At 44.1% G+C, this 13,430-nt stretch overlaps 1 protein-coding gene across 1 annotated transcript in view; it reads right to left on the reverse strand.

The window, feature by feature from the left end:
- Nucleotides 1-13,430, reverse strand: part of LOC144798009 (ATP-binding cassette sub-family C member 12-like) — a 2,245,771-nt gene that overhangs the window by 238,407 nt on the left and 1,993,934 nt on the right. Inside the window, exon 27 of the mRNA XM_078668799.1 lies at nucleotides 7,898-7,976. Coding sequence (XP_078524925.1) covers nucleotides 7,898-7,976 — 79 coding nt within the window. The remainder of the gene's footprint in view (nucleotides 1-7,897; nucleotides 7,977-13,430) is intronic.

Here is a 13,430-nt window from a genome sequence, read left to right on the forward strand (position 1 = left end):
GCTTTCCCCTGGGTTTGTGATGAGACAAGTTCCTCCCTGCAGGGCCCCTTACCCAAAAGACTTCCCCTATGGACTTGACAACTGCTTCGAAGATAGGTGTTACCTTTTCGATTAGCAAAGCTGGATTAGTGTTGTCTAACTCTGTTTGTGAGGCCATAAGTAATTCGTCTATAGTGGAAATCTTGGCGGCATCCATGGCAACTTTATTCCACTTTAGACGTCTTCCACAGGAAGAAACAATAGTTGAGTGTGGGCAATTAAGTGAAACTGCAGATACATTGCCAAACCATGGGTTCATTAAAGATAGTGAAAGTGAATTGTGGTCACTCTCCACAGTGGGTATCACTACCATGTCTTGGACCAGTCTCCAAAGTTTTAGGTCCAACAGAATATAATCAATCCTGGAGGAATGATCGACTCTGTTAAACGTATGAGCACCCAGGCGGTCTGAAGCTGTGCGATCATTCGTAGCTCATAAACCAAACTCTAATGTCAGCGCATTAAGCTGTATTGCACTACGAGACCATCTTTTTATCGGGGGGATAGTGAGTGCAGGGATACCCCATCTGCTGTCCTCCTCGCCAAGATCTGAATTATCCTCCATAGGGAGTGGCTCGTAGGTGCAATTAAAGTCACCTGCTACCAGGATATGGTCAGCTTCCTCGTGGTTTCTAAGTTGTGTTTCCAAATCGGAAATCGCCATAGAAGTGCACCCATTTTTTGTGCCTCTGGCATAGATATTATATATGGCAAGGGATAAGCCCATACAAGGATTAGTTAGTAGGATTCCTAATATGTCTGGGCTATTAACCTGCCTAGATGTTATACAGCAGTTGAGGGAGATGCTTATCCAAATAAGAAGACCCCCTGAAGGACGTCCCTTCCCGTGCGTTGCTTTCTCTGCAGGTACAAAATGGGTTACAAATCCAACCCGATGGAGCGGTTCTATGCTCCAGGTCTCCTGGAAGAGGCAGATTTTGTGTGCCTCGACCAAGTCGTTCCATTCAGGCAGGCCCAACTTCCTATGGATACCTGCAAGGTTCCAACTAAGGATTTTTATTGGTTCCTTGTCAGGTTTACTTTTATGGTTGTTAGCTTCACTAAGGATTTGGGCTTCCAGGCAATCACTTGCCGATATAGAGGGTGTTTGGTGGATTAAACTAGTGGCTAACGTGGTAGAGGGATTGAAGCCTATAGGTTGTAGTGCAATCAACGCTTGCTCCTCCTCACACCAGTTCAAGTCTAAGTATTGGGTAGTAGTTTCTTCAAATTTGAGTCAATCTACCTCGTCAAGGGCACAGAATCTATTCCATTGTGCAAACTGAGATAGGAAGGGGTCGAATTCAGGGGGGTCTTGCCAGAGTGGCTGTCGGTATTGGATAGTATGATGGGGAGCATATATATGGGCCCTATTAGTAGGAAAACCAGATCTCGGAAATGGCTGTCTTGGTGCCACAGGGTAGAAATAGGAAAGCGGGAATGGATGGACTTGGGTATTGGGTCCACTACAAGGTGCATTACATATGTAATTTACTACATCCGTGTCCCTAAAATTAACAGTTATAACGTCCCCTGCTATAGTCTTAGTATTTCTTCCAACCCACTCTCCTCTTCTGACTGCAAGTATTTGGCCATACATGTTATGGGGTAAAGGTCTATGTAACTTGAGCCACTTTGCACATTTATTTCTCAGCTCAACAAAGGATTCCCTTCTTCCCTCCTTGAGGGGAGGAACACCCGTTAACACAACCACGAATGGCGAAGCCTCCGGTGGCAAATTAATTGTCTTAAAGCGAGCTGGACTTTTTGGAGGCTCTTGTTTTGTGATTGGAGGCAAGGCTGTTGGGACACTTTTGCCAGTACTTTGCGCACCCTTCGCTAGTTGGTTGGGCAATTTCCGGGTGCCCAGATCCTGTTGCGTCTCCGAAATAGAGCCACTGATGATACAATTTGAGGGAGTGGCAGCAGATTTGTCCCCAGATTGAATTGGGCGTTGAGTATTTACTCCTATGATTGCTGGAGGCAAATTAGGTTGAATGGGGGTGGCCTTTGTTGACTTGCTTATCGAGTCTCCCAATGACACCCCTTTTAAATTCTCTTTGGTAACTATTGCCGTATTTCCACTTAATTTGTTGGAGCCACACCCTTTAGTATTGATTAGTGATGTCAGTCTATCGATTTTAGACATTAGGGGCTTTATGTGGGCAATAATCGTGGCTTCAAGATCTGATTTCAGATCAGCTACCATATTTACTATCCAACACGGTATTCCGGGTGCGGAGTTGAGAGTGGGAGACACCAGGTTATGGTTCTGTATAACATTTTTGGGCTTTTCCTTTGACATTGGATTGTTGTTGTTTATAGGACCCGTACTGGCTTTTTCTGCCAGTAAATTCTTTCTTGTTCCATGCTCCCTTGTAGGGCTTATGTTGGATAGAGTGTCTTGTGAGCTCCCTGGTTGTTCAATGGGAGGTTGACCACACGGAAATTCGGCAAACGATGCACTGACTCCAAGGCTTGAATCCAGCTCACCGTTAGCATCATGAGATAGAGCCAAAGAATCAGCTGCTTCCTCCCGAGAGTCAGGCAAAAGTAGGGTTAGTGGCAGAGATAACCTCCTTTCAGTATTAGCAATGGCAGAAGATACGGCCCCTATAGTCTGTTGTAACATAATGTCAATAGCAGTAAGGGTAGGAACAGGTTGGGCTGTAGGTTATTTTAATTTGGTTTTCGATCCTAAGGCAGGCATTCTGCCAGGTTTCAACCCTTTCCTCATATTGTAGAATAACGAGGAAAATGAGTTGGAGTGCGCATAAAGTCTAAAATATAGTGATGGTACAAAATCCTAACCCTTAATGCTTGGAGGTCGAAATGAAAGAGAGGGGGCCTGACCTGACCTCCTCTGGCTGCTGAGGGCCGTAGAGGGCTCACCCTTTGCCCGGGCTTAGCCCGGCGCGGCCCCGCGCGCTCCCGCGACGCGGGAGATGGAGGTCGTATTTGAGCGCCTCCTGGCGCGCTCCGCCTCGACGCGACTTCCGGTCGCGGAGGCCACTGGGAGTTGTGGTCCCGCACTCCCCACACCACGGCAGCACAGGTGGAGAGAGGCTGCGGCGGGGGGAGGCGTCCGGCAGCAGGAGCAGTGGTAGGACAGTGGTAGGGCAGCAGCGCCGGTAGAACAGCAGATTTCCCCAAGGTGAGCCTGGAAGTCACTGGTACAAGGAAGCGAGTCTGTGTGACACCCGCTCCCCAGCAGATGGAGGTCGTATTTGAGCGCCTCCTGGCGCACTCCGCCTCGACGCGACTTCCGGTCGCGGAGGCCGCTGGGAGTTGTGGTCCCGCACTCCCCACACCACGGCAGCACAGGTGGAGAGAGGCTGCGGCGGGGGGAGGCGTCCGGCAGCAGGAGCAGTGGTAGGACAGTGGTAGGGCAGCAGCGCCGGTAGAACGGCAGATTTCCCCAAGGTGAGCCTGGAAGTCACTGGTACAAGGAAGCGAGTCTGTGTGACACCCGCTCCCCAGCAGATGGAGGTCGTATTTGAGCGCCTCCTGGCGCGCTCCGCCTCGACGCGACTTCCGGTCGCGGAGGCCGCTGGGAGTTGTGGTCCCGCACTCCCCACACCATGGCAGCACAGGTGGAGAGAGGCTGCGGCGGGGGGAGGCGTCCGGCAGCAGGAGCAGTGGTAGGACAGTGGTAGGGCAGCAGCGCCGGTAGAACGGCAGATTTCCCCCAATACCATATGTTGGGTTAATTATTTTCTCCCCACATGTTTCTCTACATTAGGTAGTAATCATCATACTTGTGTTTCTATGTCCTGAAGAAGACCTCAAATTATTAAGGTTGAAACGCCGTCACCTTCTACCAGCTTTATTCCAATTGCTAATTATGCCATGATTGTTTTTGTATATGTAATAATGCCCATGCATAATATCTGCCATCAAATACCTTATAATCTACATGCTGGTTTTCCTTGTTGTTTCTTGTGTGTTTCACTTGCGCTGTTTAATCAACTCTTTCACAAGTTCTACGTGTTGACTTTGCTCTTTAAAACACACCTTAAAATTCTTCGATACTGCCAACCGTTGTTTGTAGTAAAAATATTGAAGTAATAATTTTCGTCTTGATATAAGCTTTTGAATACAAAAAAGTGTGATTATGTGTTATTTATAAAATTAACTTACCATTGTAAACGATCCATTTCTATTGAATCCCATTGAGATTTTTGTTGTATAATATTGCCCCACCCATTCTGGCAGGATGACCCATCCTGCCAACACCTAATTCCCTTTGTCTCAATGTTGGGGAGGAAAACACAAAAGCTAACTATTCACAAAGACACAAGACACAGATTGCAGGCACCAAATTGCTAGGAAAAGAAAATGCCAACTTTATAAAAGTGGTGGTTTAGAACTGTGACTTACAAATCTGACTTTACCAAAAAACAAAACAAAACATAATCTTTTACTAAGGAGGCTTTGATCCAAGTGATCATAGCTCTAGTTATGTCTAAATTAGATTAAGCTAACTCAATTGATTTGGGCCTTCCTAAAATCCTCCAGCGCAGGCTCCAGATAGTTCAAAACCAGGCTGCTCGACTGATATACACTTTGCCCAAACATTGCTACATCTCTCAGGCAATGAAGGACCTTCATTGGCTGCCAGTTTTACAGAGATCAATGTTTAAAGCATGCAGCATGGTACCTGAATTACCCTGCTTTCATGAAGACTACAATCACTAAGTACTGTCCAACCAGAGCTTCAAGATATAGCAAGTTGCACCTCTTGACAACTCTGCCCTGGAAAAAACAAAGGATCGGAGGGCCAAGGTTTTTGCCGTTTTCGCCCTTCATGTATGGAAGAGGCTGCCTTTGGATGTAAGGTCCTTCTTGGTTATTGCTACATTGCGGAAACTCCAGAAAACACTGCCCCTTAGACAGGCTTATTACTAAGGAAGGTTGAAATTCACTGGCTACTTAGCGCCAAGAGCGGTACAAAAGGGGGGGGTGATGGACGGAGCATCTGAATCAATCAAACACTCATACCCAGTCAAAAGATCTGGGTTTAATCCATCACCGTTCTTTAGCCCACTCTGCCACCCCAGTTCAGACATGGCTATATGCAAATCAGTCTGACCCTGTGCCTCATGGGAACAGTCCAGCCCGAACTGCAAAGCCATGTCTTCCCTGGACCGGAAACAAGCTTCCGAGGACCGGTTTCTGGCATTCCAGCCATCTTCAGCCCGGCTTGCTTAAATCCAGTGGCAAAGTGAGCAAGGGACTCACGTCTGAGCATACCCTGCCACACTTATGGCGGCCAAAAGCGGTACAAGTGTGAGGGATTAAACCCAGATCTTTTGACTGGGTGTGAGTGTTAGATTGATTTAGATGCTCCGTCCATCACCACCCCCCTTTTGTTCAAACACTTGCCCTAGCTTTTTGGTGCCTGCTGCCAGTGTCCTCGGTCACATGCCTATGAATGGCTTTACTATTGGGGGTATGTGTATTCCTTCCAGACAGTGAGACAAAGGAGACGGGATATAGGTAGGATGAACTAGCCTCCTTAGTTGGCTGGAGGCCTAGCTGTTACCTGCACCACTTGCATTTCAAAGGGTTCGCCTCCATCACATACCAATTAACCTGGCACATGCCTTTTGTGACCCGACTTCTTGGAGCCTTTGTAGGGAAAGGTTAGAACATTCCAGACCATGTGTGAGGGAAGCCTAGAATGCCCCCCCCACTTCAAAGACCACCATTAGATATACATATTGGACCCTCGGAACACCTCTTCAGTACACTCTTGGACCGTTCGAAGACTTCAGAGGGACTGTTGGGAACCACAGAGGATTGTCATGTTGCTACCAGAGGACCTCCCTGCTGCTTGATGGCCTGTTGCTGTTTGAAGAAGAACTGGACCACCTTCTTGAACCTAGGAACACCAGTAATTACTAAAAGGGCTAGTTGACTGGTTCATCCGTGTGAGTTTTGGGAGCATAGGAAGCTCTGCACCTGGCCTCTGCTGGAGACATTCCTAACTCCCCAAGTGGTGCGCCCAGGCCCTGGACCCTTGGAAGTGGTGCTGAAGGCACAGATTCACCAAAAAGTGTCCTGAAAAATGATTGAAAACCGGAAGCTACCTGCCAGCCGATCCGCCCTTGGGACATCTCTGATTGGCTTGATTTCTTCAGCAAATCATGCTAAGTGGGATCTCTTGGAAAGGGTATCCAGCCTCATGGAGCCCTCGTTGGCTACACTCTGCAACTTCGTCCTTCAGGAGATTTTCAACTTTCAAATAAGTCCAAAGGTAAAAATCTTCATTGCAACTCTGTCCAGCAGCTCCATGATGACATATCCTCCTCCTGCTGCCTTGAGACACTGAACTCTAGCTTCTCAGGAACGTTTCTTCAAAATTTTTTAAATCCGAATATATTGGAGACCAGGCCCAATTCACCTCTTATATCCGACCAGTGTTCCATCGTGGTTAGCCTTTACTTTTGACTTTGTCCCAGCCTTGTTTGACAAGATACCTCTGTTGGCACTTTGATCTTTTAGGTGTGATTTTATAGAAATAAACCTTAAACGCTGGTTTTACTGATTGGATTTAATTCATTTTGGTGTCACTTTATTCATTAAAATGTACTCCCTTTTTTAAGATGGTTTGGTATTTTTTTTGTCTTGTCTTCTCACTTTATTACTTTTTGAGTGCTGCACAAGTACTTTACCCTTTGCCTCTAAGTTAAGCCATACAAAAGGGGGTGGTGATGGACGGAGCATCTGAACCAATCAAACACTCACACCCAGTCAAAAGATCTGGGTTTAATCCATCTCCGTTTTTTAGCCTACTCTGCCACCCCAGTTCAGACATGGCAATATGCAAATCAGTCTGACCCTGTGCCTCATGGAAACAGTCCAGCCCAAACTGCCAAGCCATGCCTTCCCTGGACCAGAAACAAGCTTCCTAGGACCGGTTTCTGGCATTTCAGCCGTCTTCAGCCAGGCTTGCTTGAATCCAGTGGCAGAGTGAGCAAAGGACTCACGTCTGAGTATACCCTGCCAACTTATGGCGAACAAAGCGGTACAAAAGGGGGTGGTGATGGACGGAGCATCTGAACCAATCACACACAGTCGAAAGATCTGGGTTTAATCCATCACCGTTCTTTAGCCCACTCTGCCACCCCAGTTCAGACATGGAAATATGCAAATCAGTCTGACCCTGTGCCTCATGGGTGTGAGTGTTTGATTGGTTCAGATGCTCCGTCCATCACCACCCCCTTTTGTACCGCTTTCTAAGTTAAGCCTGGCTGCTGTTTTGCCAAGCTATCAGAGGGTTAAGCAGTTGTTAATTTAGTGACTTTTGTGGTTCAACCCCTCAAGATTGTGGTTGTTGCTTGAGTAGGGGTTTCACCCCCTGACCAAAGAACCCAATTTCTTACCGTCATAGTGACAGTTATCGCCAGGTTATTACATTACCTGTACATTTGAGGCTCTTGTTTAGTCACATTATCTCCCAAGAGTCGAAGTCCCATTAGCTGGTATTACCACTCTGAAAATAGTGGTATATTGAAATGAAGTGCATAAAGTAGCTACATCTACATTGAACACCACTGCATAAGGATTTGTTTATGGGTGGAGGCAGCATGCCCCCAGCTATGTGCTGGTCCTTTCTCCCTTTCTCCTTGCTCCTTGCCTCTTCAGGAACAAATAACTTTATCTTCATAGTACAAGCAGGACTTTCTGTGAGCAATTACTGTATCAGAAAGGAGTGCTAGAGTCAGTCATTCATTTAATATTTTAGGTTTAATATAACACTAATAATTAAATTTACTTTAATATATAACTATATCAGCCTAATACACCTGGCATGATACAAACTCATATACATCAGCATCAATAGATTACTCACTGTATCATTCATGAATGTCCTTTCCAGTGCTTTCCAGATTTGCTCATCTGAATAATTGTCAAATGGATCTAAATTGTACCTGCAATGCAAAAATACATTAAAACGTCTGTGAAGTTCGGCTGCCGAATAAGACAGAGACAATTTAGTTCAAAGAGTATCCCACACTCTCATTCCATGCAAATTAATAACTACTTTCAGCATAAAGCTAGATTAAGCAAGTGATTTGTTTTTAGCAATATTAAAATTACATCGAGCTACAAATAAAAACTGTTAGTATAAGCAAATAGATTGGAAACAAATTTAGCAAATCTAGTAGGTGTGGCTTTAAGGTAGGGGGAGAATACTGTAATCATTGGGTCACAGTGTGATTCCCTCCAGCTGCCCTGGAAAGAACATTGCACATCGTAGAAAAGTTTTGTCTCATAACATTATGAAGCTCGGGGTGCAGCCTTGTTGCAAAACTGCCTGCATTAACAGTGCTAAGCAGCACTATCAAAGAAGAGGATTGTGTAAACGAGTCAAAAATGAGGTTTGCTTTGTAAGTGGAGAATGTCAAAGGCAAACACAGCAAACTATTGCATTCTAGATACTTTTTAAGAAAAGCAATATGCATGCACATCTTTACTTTGTGAACAAAAAACGCTGTTAATCAAATGTATTATGATGACAGCAATGTAACACAAACAAATTTGCAAAAGCAATTAGTGAACAACAATTTGTCTTAATGAAATGTTAAGATATTCAAACAGTAAGCATTTCCTAAATAAAAAATAGCATAAATCATCAATTAAAATGCCAGCAGAGTAAGTGCATAAAAAAACACATTTGGTCCAAAGATACAGGGCAAATCTCCAGCCCAGCAAATGAACTACTTGAGGGTTCTGTCAACAACAATGGGACCATTTCGTTTTTCTTAAAGTGCTACAGTGAGCGTCGATCCAAGCAATGGCAATTATGAAAAACATATAAAACCCAATAGCTGAATAGGGATTAAGAAACCCCATTCTCGCTCTATATAAATTTTCTTCGCTAAGCTTTTGATTCATTGATTACAGGAGTTGTTCTTAAACAGGTTGGATCACAGAATTAAAGGGAATATCAAACACTAGCAGCTAAATTTAGTAAGTGGTGTGTGAAAAATGCCTCTTTTTGCCTGGTAACCACCACATTTATGTTAAATTATATTGTGGTTTGTATCCTTTGCACACTGTGCAACTGCTGTGCAGATCCCAGTGTATGTGCTCCGACCCCTAAAACATTAATACATTGGCTAATCCCTAAATGGCATACTTACCTCTTCAGTAAGGCCAAAGTATATTAATTCGAGCCTAAACCAATAGCTGAGAAAGTTAAATGTCACCTGTGGACTGCAGCACTCAATGTGACATCCATCGGTGTGACAAGGAAAACATGCCTTCGGGCCTACTAGTGTGGCCTGACTGCTGTAGTTTGAAACAGCAGTTTCCAAAATAACCCTTTTGAGAGGGGGAAAACCTTCCTTTTAATTATTAATTAGTAACTCCTATGTACGCCTTGTAGTCCAAAAGGTGGGGTGATGATATTTAAAAGTGGGTATGTAGGAATTTAATGTTACTATGTCCCTGGAGTGACAAGCCCCCAAAATCTATTGCCACTGTGGAAGGCTCTGGCTGCCATATGAGGTAACTAGAGAACAGAATAAGAAATGAATTATGTTATGCTGTCAGATGACCTGAAGGGCCGGACCTACTGCCACTTGTAGTCAGAACAAAGAAGTACACTCAGTTGGCTGACCATCAAACATCATCGACTGCAAGATAGAGATGCCCCCAAGTCGATGCCATCACTGACTCATGCTTCTAAAGCCTAAAGGCACAGAGACAGATTTTCAAATGGCTCCCAATCAACACCCAGAAAACCATCATGCTTGCCTGGTAACAAGCACGCTAGACTACGGAAACGCCCATTAAGCCTGAAGCACAAAACTACTCACCAGAAGGCTGCTGACCATTCAGAACTTGTCAGCCAGAATCACACAGAACCTCTCACTCCACACTCATATCACATCACACCTGAAATGACTCCACTGGCTCCCCAGTTCACAAATGAACACAATTCAAACTCCTCATTTGCACTTTCAAGGCAATACATACCAGTGGCCCAGCAAACCTCCACACTATTATCTGTTTCCAGAAACCTTTCAGACACTTCCCCTCATCCAGACTCTTACTTGCACATCTCTTGCATATGGAAAACCAGATCAGGCGCTGAGGCATCTCTTACCTTGCTCCTAAAGCATGGAACAACCTACTGCTACATATAAGAGCCTCCTCCTCACTTTTTGGATCCTGCAATAAGCTGGCTTTGGGTTGCGCCACAAGGCCCTAGATGTTGCTAGACTCATACCTGCTTGGCACCAGGATGGATCACTGAAATAATATCGAGGGACAGAATATCGACCATCAAAAATATCGTTGACAAAATATCGACAGTCAAAATATCGAGTTTCTATCTACAAACAGGTAAGTACAAAAATATCGAGTTAAAAATATTGTTTACAAAAATATAGTTGTAAAAAATATCGTATTTACTAAAAACAGTGTTAAATTAAATTAATATTAATAATTAATTACTAAAATATACTTAAAATTACTTAAATTAACTTATAATAATTAAATAATTAATGAAAGTTAAATAAATATTTTTTTATTTCATATTTATTAAAACATATATATATAGTAACAAAATATAATAAAATAATACCCAAAAACTGAAAACTGACCCTGAACCCTAAAAATACCCCTTTACCCAAAAACTGAAAACTGACCCTGAACCCTAAAAATACCCCTTTACCCAAAAACTGAAAACTGACCCTGAACCCTAAAAATACCCCTTAACCCAAAAACCCCAAACTGACCCTGAACCCTAAAAATACCCCTTTACCCAAAAACCCCAAACTGACCCTGAACCCTAAAAATAAAAACGAATTTTTTTACTATCTATATTATATACTTACATATTTTCACTTTCTATATTATTTACAGTCGATATTACTTCACTTACCTTAAAAACGATATTTTGGCTGTCTATATTCTGTCCTGTCGATATTTTGTCCAAACGATATTTTTGACTCGATATTCTGTCCAAATGATATTTTGGAGTCGATATTATGTCTGTGCACCCACCAGGATACCTTCCTGTGCACTCTACGAATCTACATCACATAACATAATGAAACATAACATAACACAATAACTTTAGTGTAAGGTTCAACGAGGGGTTATGAGAGTGTTCAGAAATGTTAAGGCGCTCTACGGGTATTGGTGAGTGGGTCACTTGAAAGAAAGTTTTGGTGGTTGGTGCTACTTGCTCTGAGATAACCCTAGTCTCAGAAAAAGGAAGGTGGAGGGAAACTCTATCTCCTGTGTATATGAACACAATGTCAAGTGCACACAACCTGCATATATATTCAACAGTTAAGTTTGGTATTCATTTGTTGGAAAGGATAGGATCAAACTCCAATGTCTTTGACTCGTAAGGTGTTTATTCAATCAATTTCAGTATTCGTTTCACAAGAAAACCAGCCAACACGTGTTTCGTCAACACCGGGGTAAACCCGTGACTCTTCAGGGCTGTACGGTATGATGATATAAGCTGTGTCGTCGGACCGGTGATAGTTCCAACCCGGTCCTGATCGGGTGTGAGTGACGGAGGGCGCGTGGAAGAGGTGCTTTCCAAGCGTTTTGGTAGTCAAGGAATTGGGAAAGTCCGACGCCGGATAAGCGATCGGGAGGAACAGGGAAGCAAATCCGCTATCCCTGGCCTTAAAGCTTGTGGTCGTAGTATCGAGGGAGAAAGATGTCCGCGCGTCTGCGAGTAAAATCGAGGTCGATTTTACTCGCAGACGCGCGGACATCTTTCTCCCTCGATACTACGACCACAGGCTTTAAGGCCAGGGATAGCGGATTTGCTTCCCTGTGCTTGACATTGTGTTCACAATAACTTTAGTGTGTGGTGACAGGGACATAAAAAGCTGCAAGAGGCCTTTTTGCTGAACAGCCCTCAACAACAGTTGCCACTTGACATGAACTGACCCCTACTGGTGGCTTTCGCTGGATTTAGTCCTGACCCGCGAGTGCTGTCCCTGAGGTCCTGGGACCCGTGGGTGTGTCTAACTAGACTTCTCCTACAATCTCTGAAAATAAGCCAAGAAGATATGTCCAAAGCATGACTGACCTTGCTTCGCTGAAAAAATAGGTTTCTCCAACTTCGAGCCTGCCTACAGGAGCAAGTCAATTTCAGCTGGCAGTCTCTATAAAGATATCTGGCCTCTTGGAACTCATTGTCAGCATTCCCTCGTTGGAGGATTGTGACTTTCATTTTAAACACTGATCCTAAGGGAAAATCTTTACCCATGACAAGCCTGCCTAGTGTGCCTGACCTGCGCTCCATCACAGGCGGCCTATGTCCTGGTCACCGATGAACAGTAGCTACTGATTGGCCCTTTACTCGTTTTTCGTGCTTTCCTTTTCTTCCTTAAATCTTCAGAAAAATGCATTTCTGCTTTGCTTGGATTTTTTGTTATTTTGGTAAAAAAAAATGGTGTCATTTTGCTATTAACATTTACTCAGTCTTTATAGATTGTAGTGGGATTTTTCTTGTGTTGTATTTTTCGATTTCACAAATTTTTATTGGGAGTTTCAACAGAGATAAGAAACAATACATACAAAAATGGTAACAAAAGAGAAACCTAAAAAATGAAAAAGAAATACATGACCATGATGCAATATTAACTAAGGGTGTGAATACCACAAACCGAAACATAATAAAGTAAATCAGGCATATTGATGCAGGCAGAATATAGACGCTTGGAAGCGTCGTGTCATAGAGAATAAGCATCACATACAGTATCTACATGGAGAGAGGAGTGTTGGTGCGCAAATGATAGGCGTACTTTGAGGCCATCAAGTATGAGCTGTAGCGGCTGGGACAGTTCTGATTGCTAGTGTAGGTTCACGGGAAAGGGTTCAGTCACAGAAACCAGGGTGCGGTCCGGGTGTTCATGGGGGTTTGTGTAAACTAAAGTAGTTGTCTAACGAGGCCCACATTTTTCTGTGAGGGGGGCGCCAGGGGGTTTTCAGGAGTGAAATGTTGTCAGTGCCTCTCAAGTTGGAGACCCAGTTTAGCCAGTGTTTAAAGGATGTCTTACGGGTGTCCTTCCAGTTGTTCAGGATCTCCTTTACAGCACCAGTGAGTAGGAGGTCAAGCAAGGCCTTGTCACCGTCATTGATCACAGTAGCTTTAGTGAATCCCAAAACTAGGGTGGAAAATTCCCGTGTAAGGGAGACGGAGAACACCTTAGTGATGACCTCAAAGATTCTATCCCAGTAGTTTGTGACGCATGCGCATTTAAATACTAAGTGTTCAAGATCGCCCTTTTCCTCTGTACAGTTCCAGCATGTGTCATCATCTCTAATGTTATGCAAGAAGAGTCGTGCTGGGGTCCAAAAGGCTTTGTGGAGGAGCCAGAACTTAGTCTGGGAGAGAGTAGGGC

This window comes from Lissotriton helveticus, chromosome 12 (genome assembly GCF_964261635.1).
Source record: "Lissotriton helveticus chromosome 12, aLisHel1.1, whole genome shotgun sequence".
NCBI lineage: Eukaryota > Metazoa > Chordata > Amphibia > Caudata > Salamandridae > Lissotriton > Lissotriton helveticus.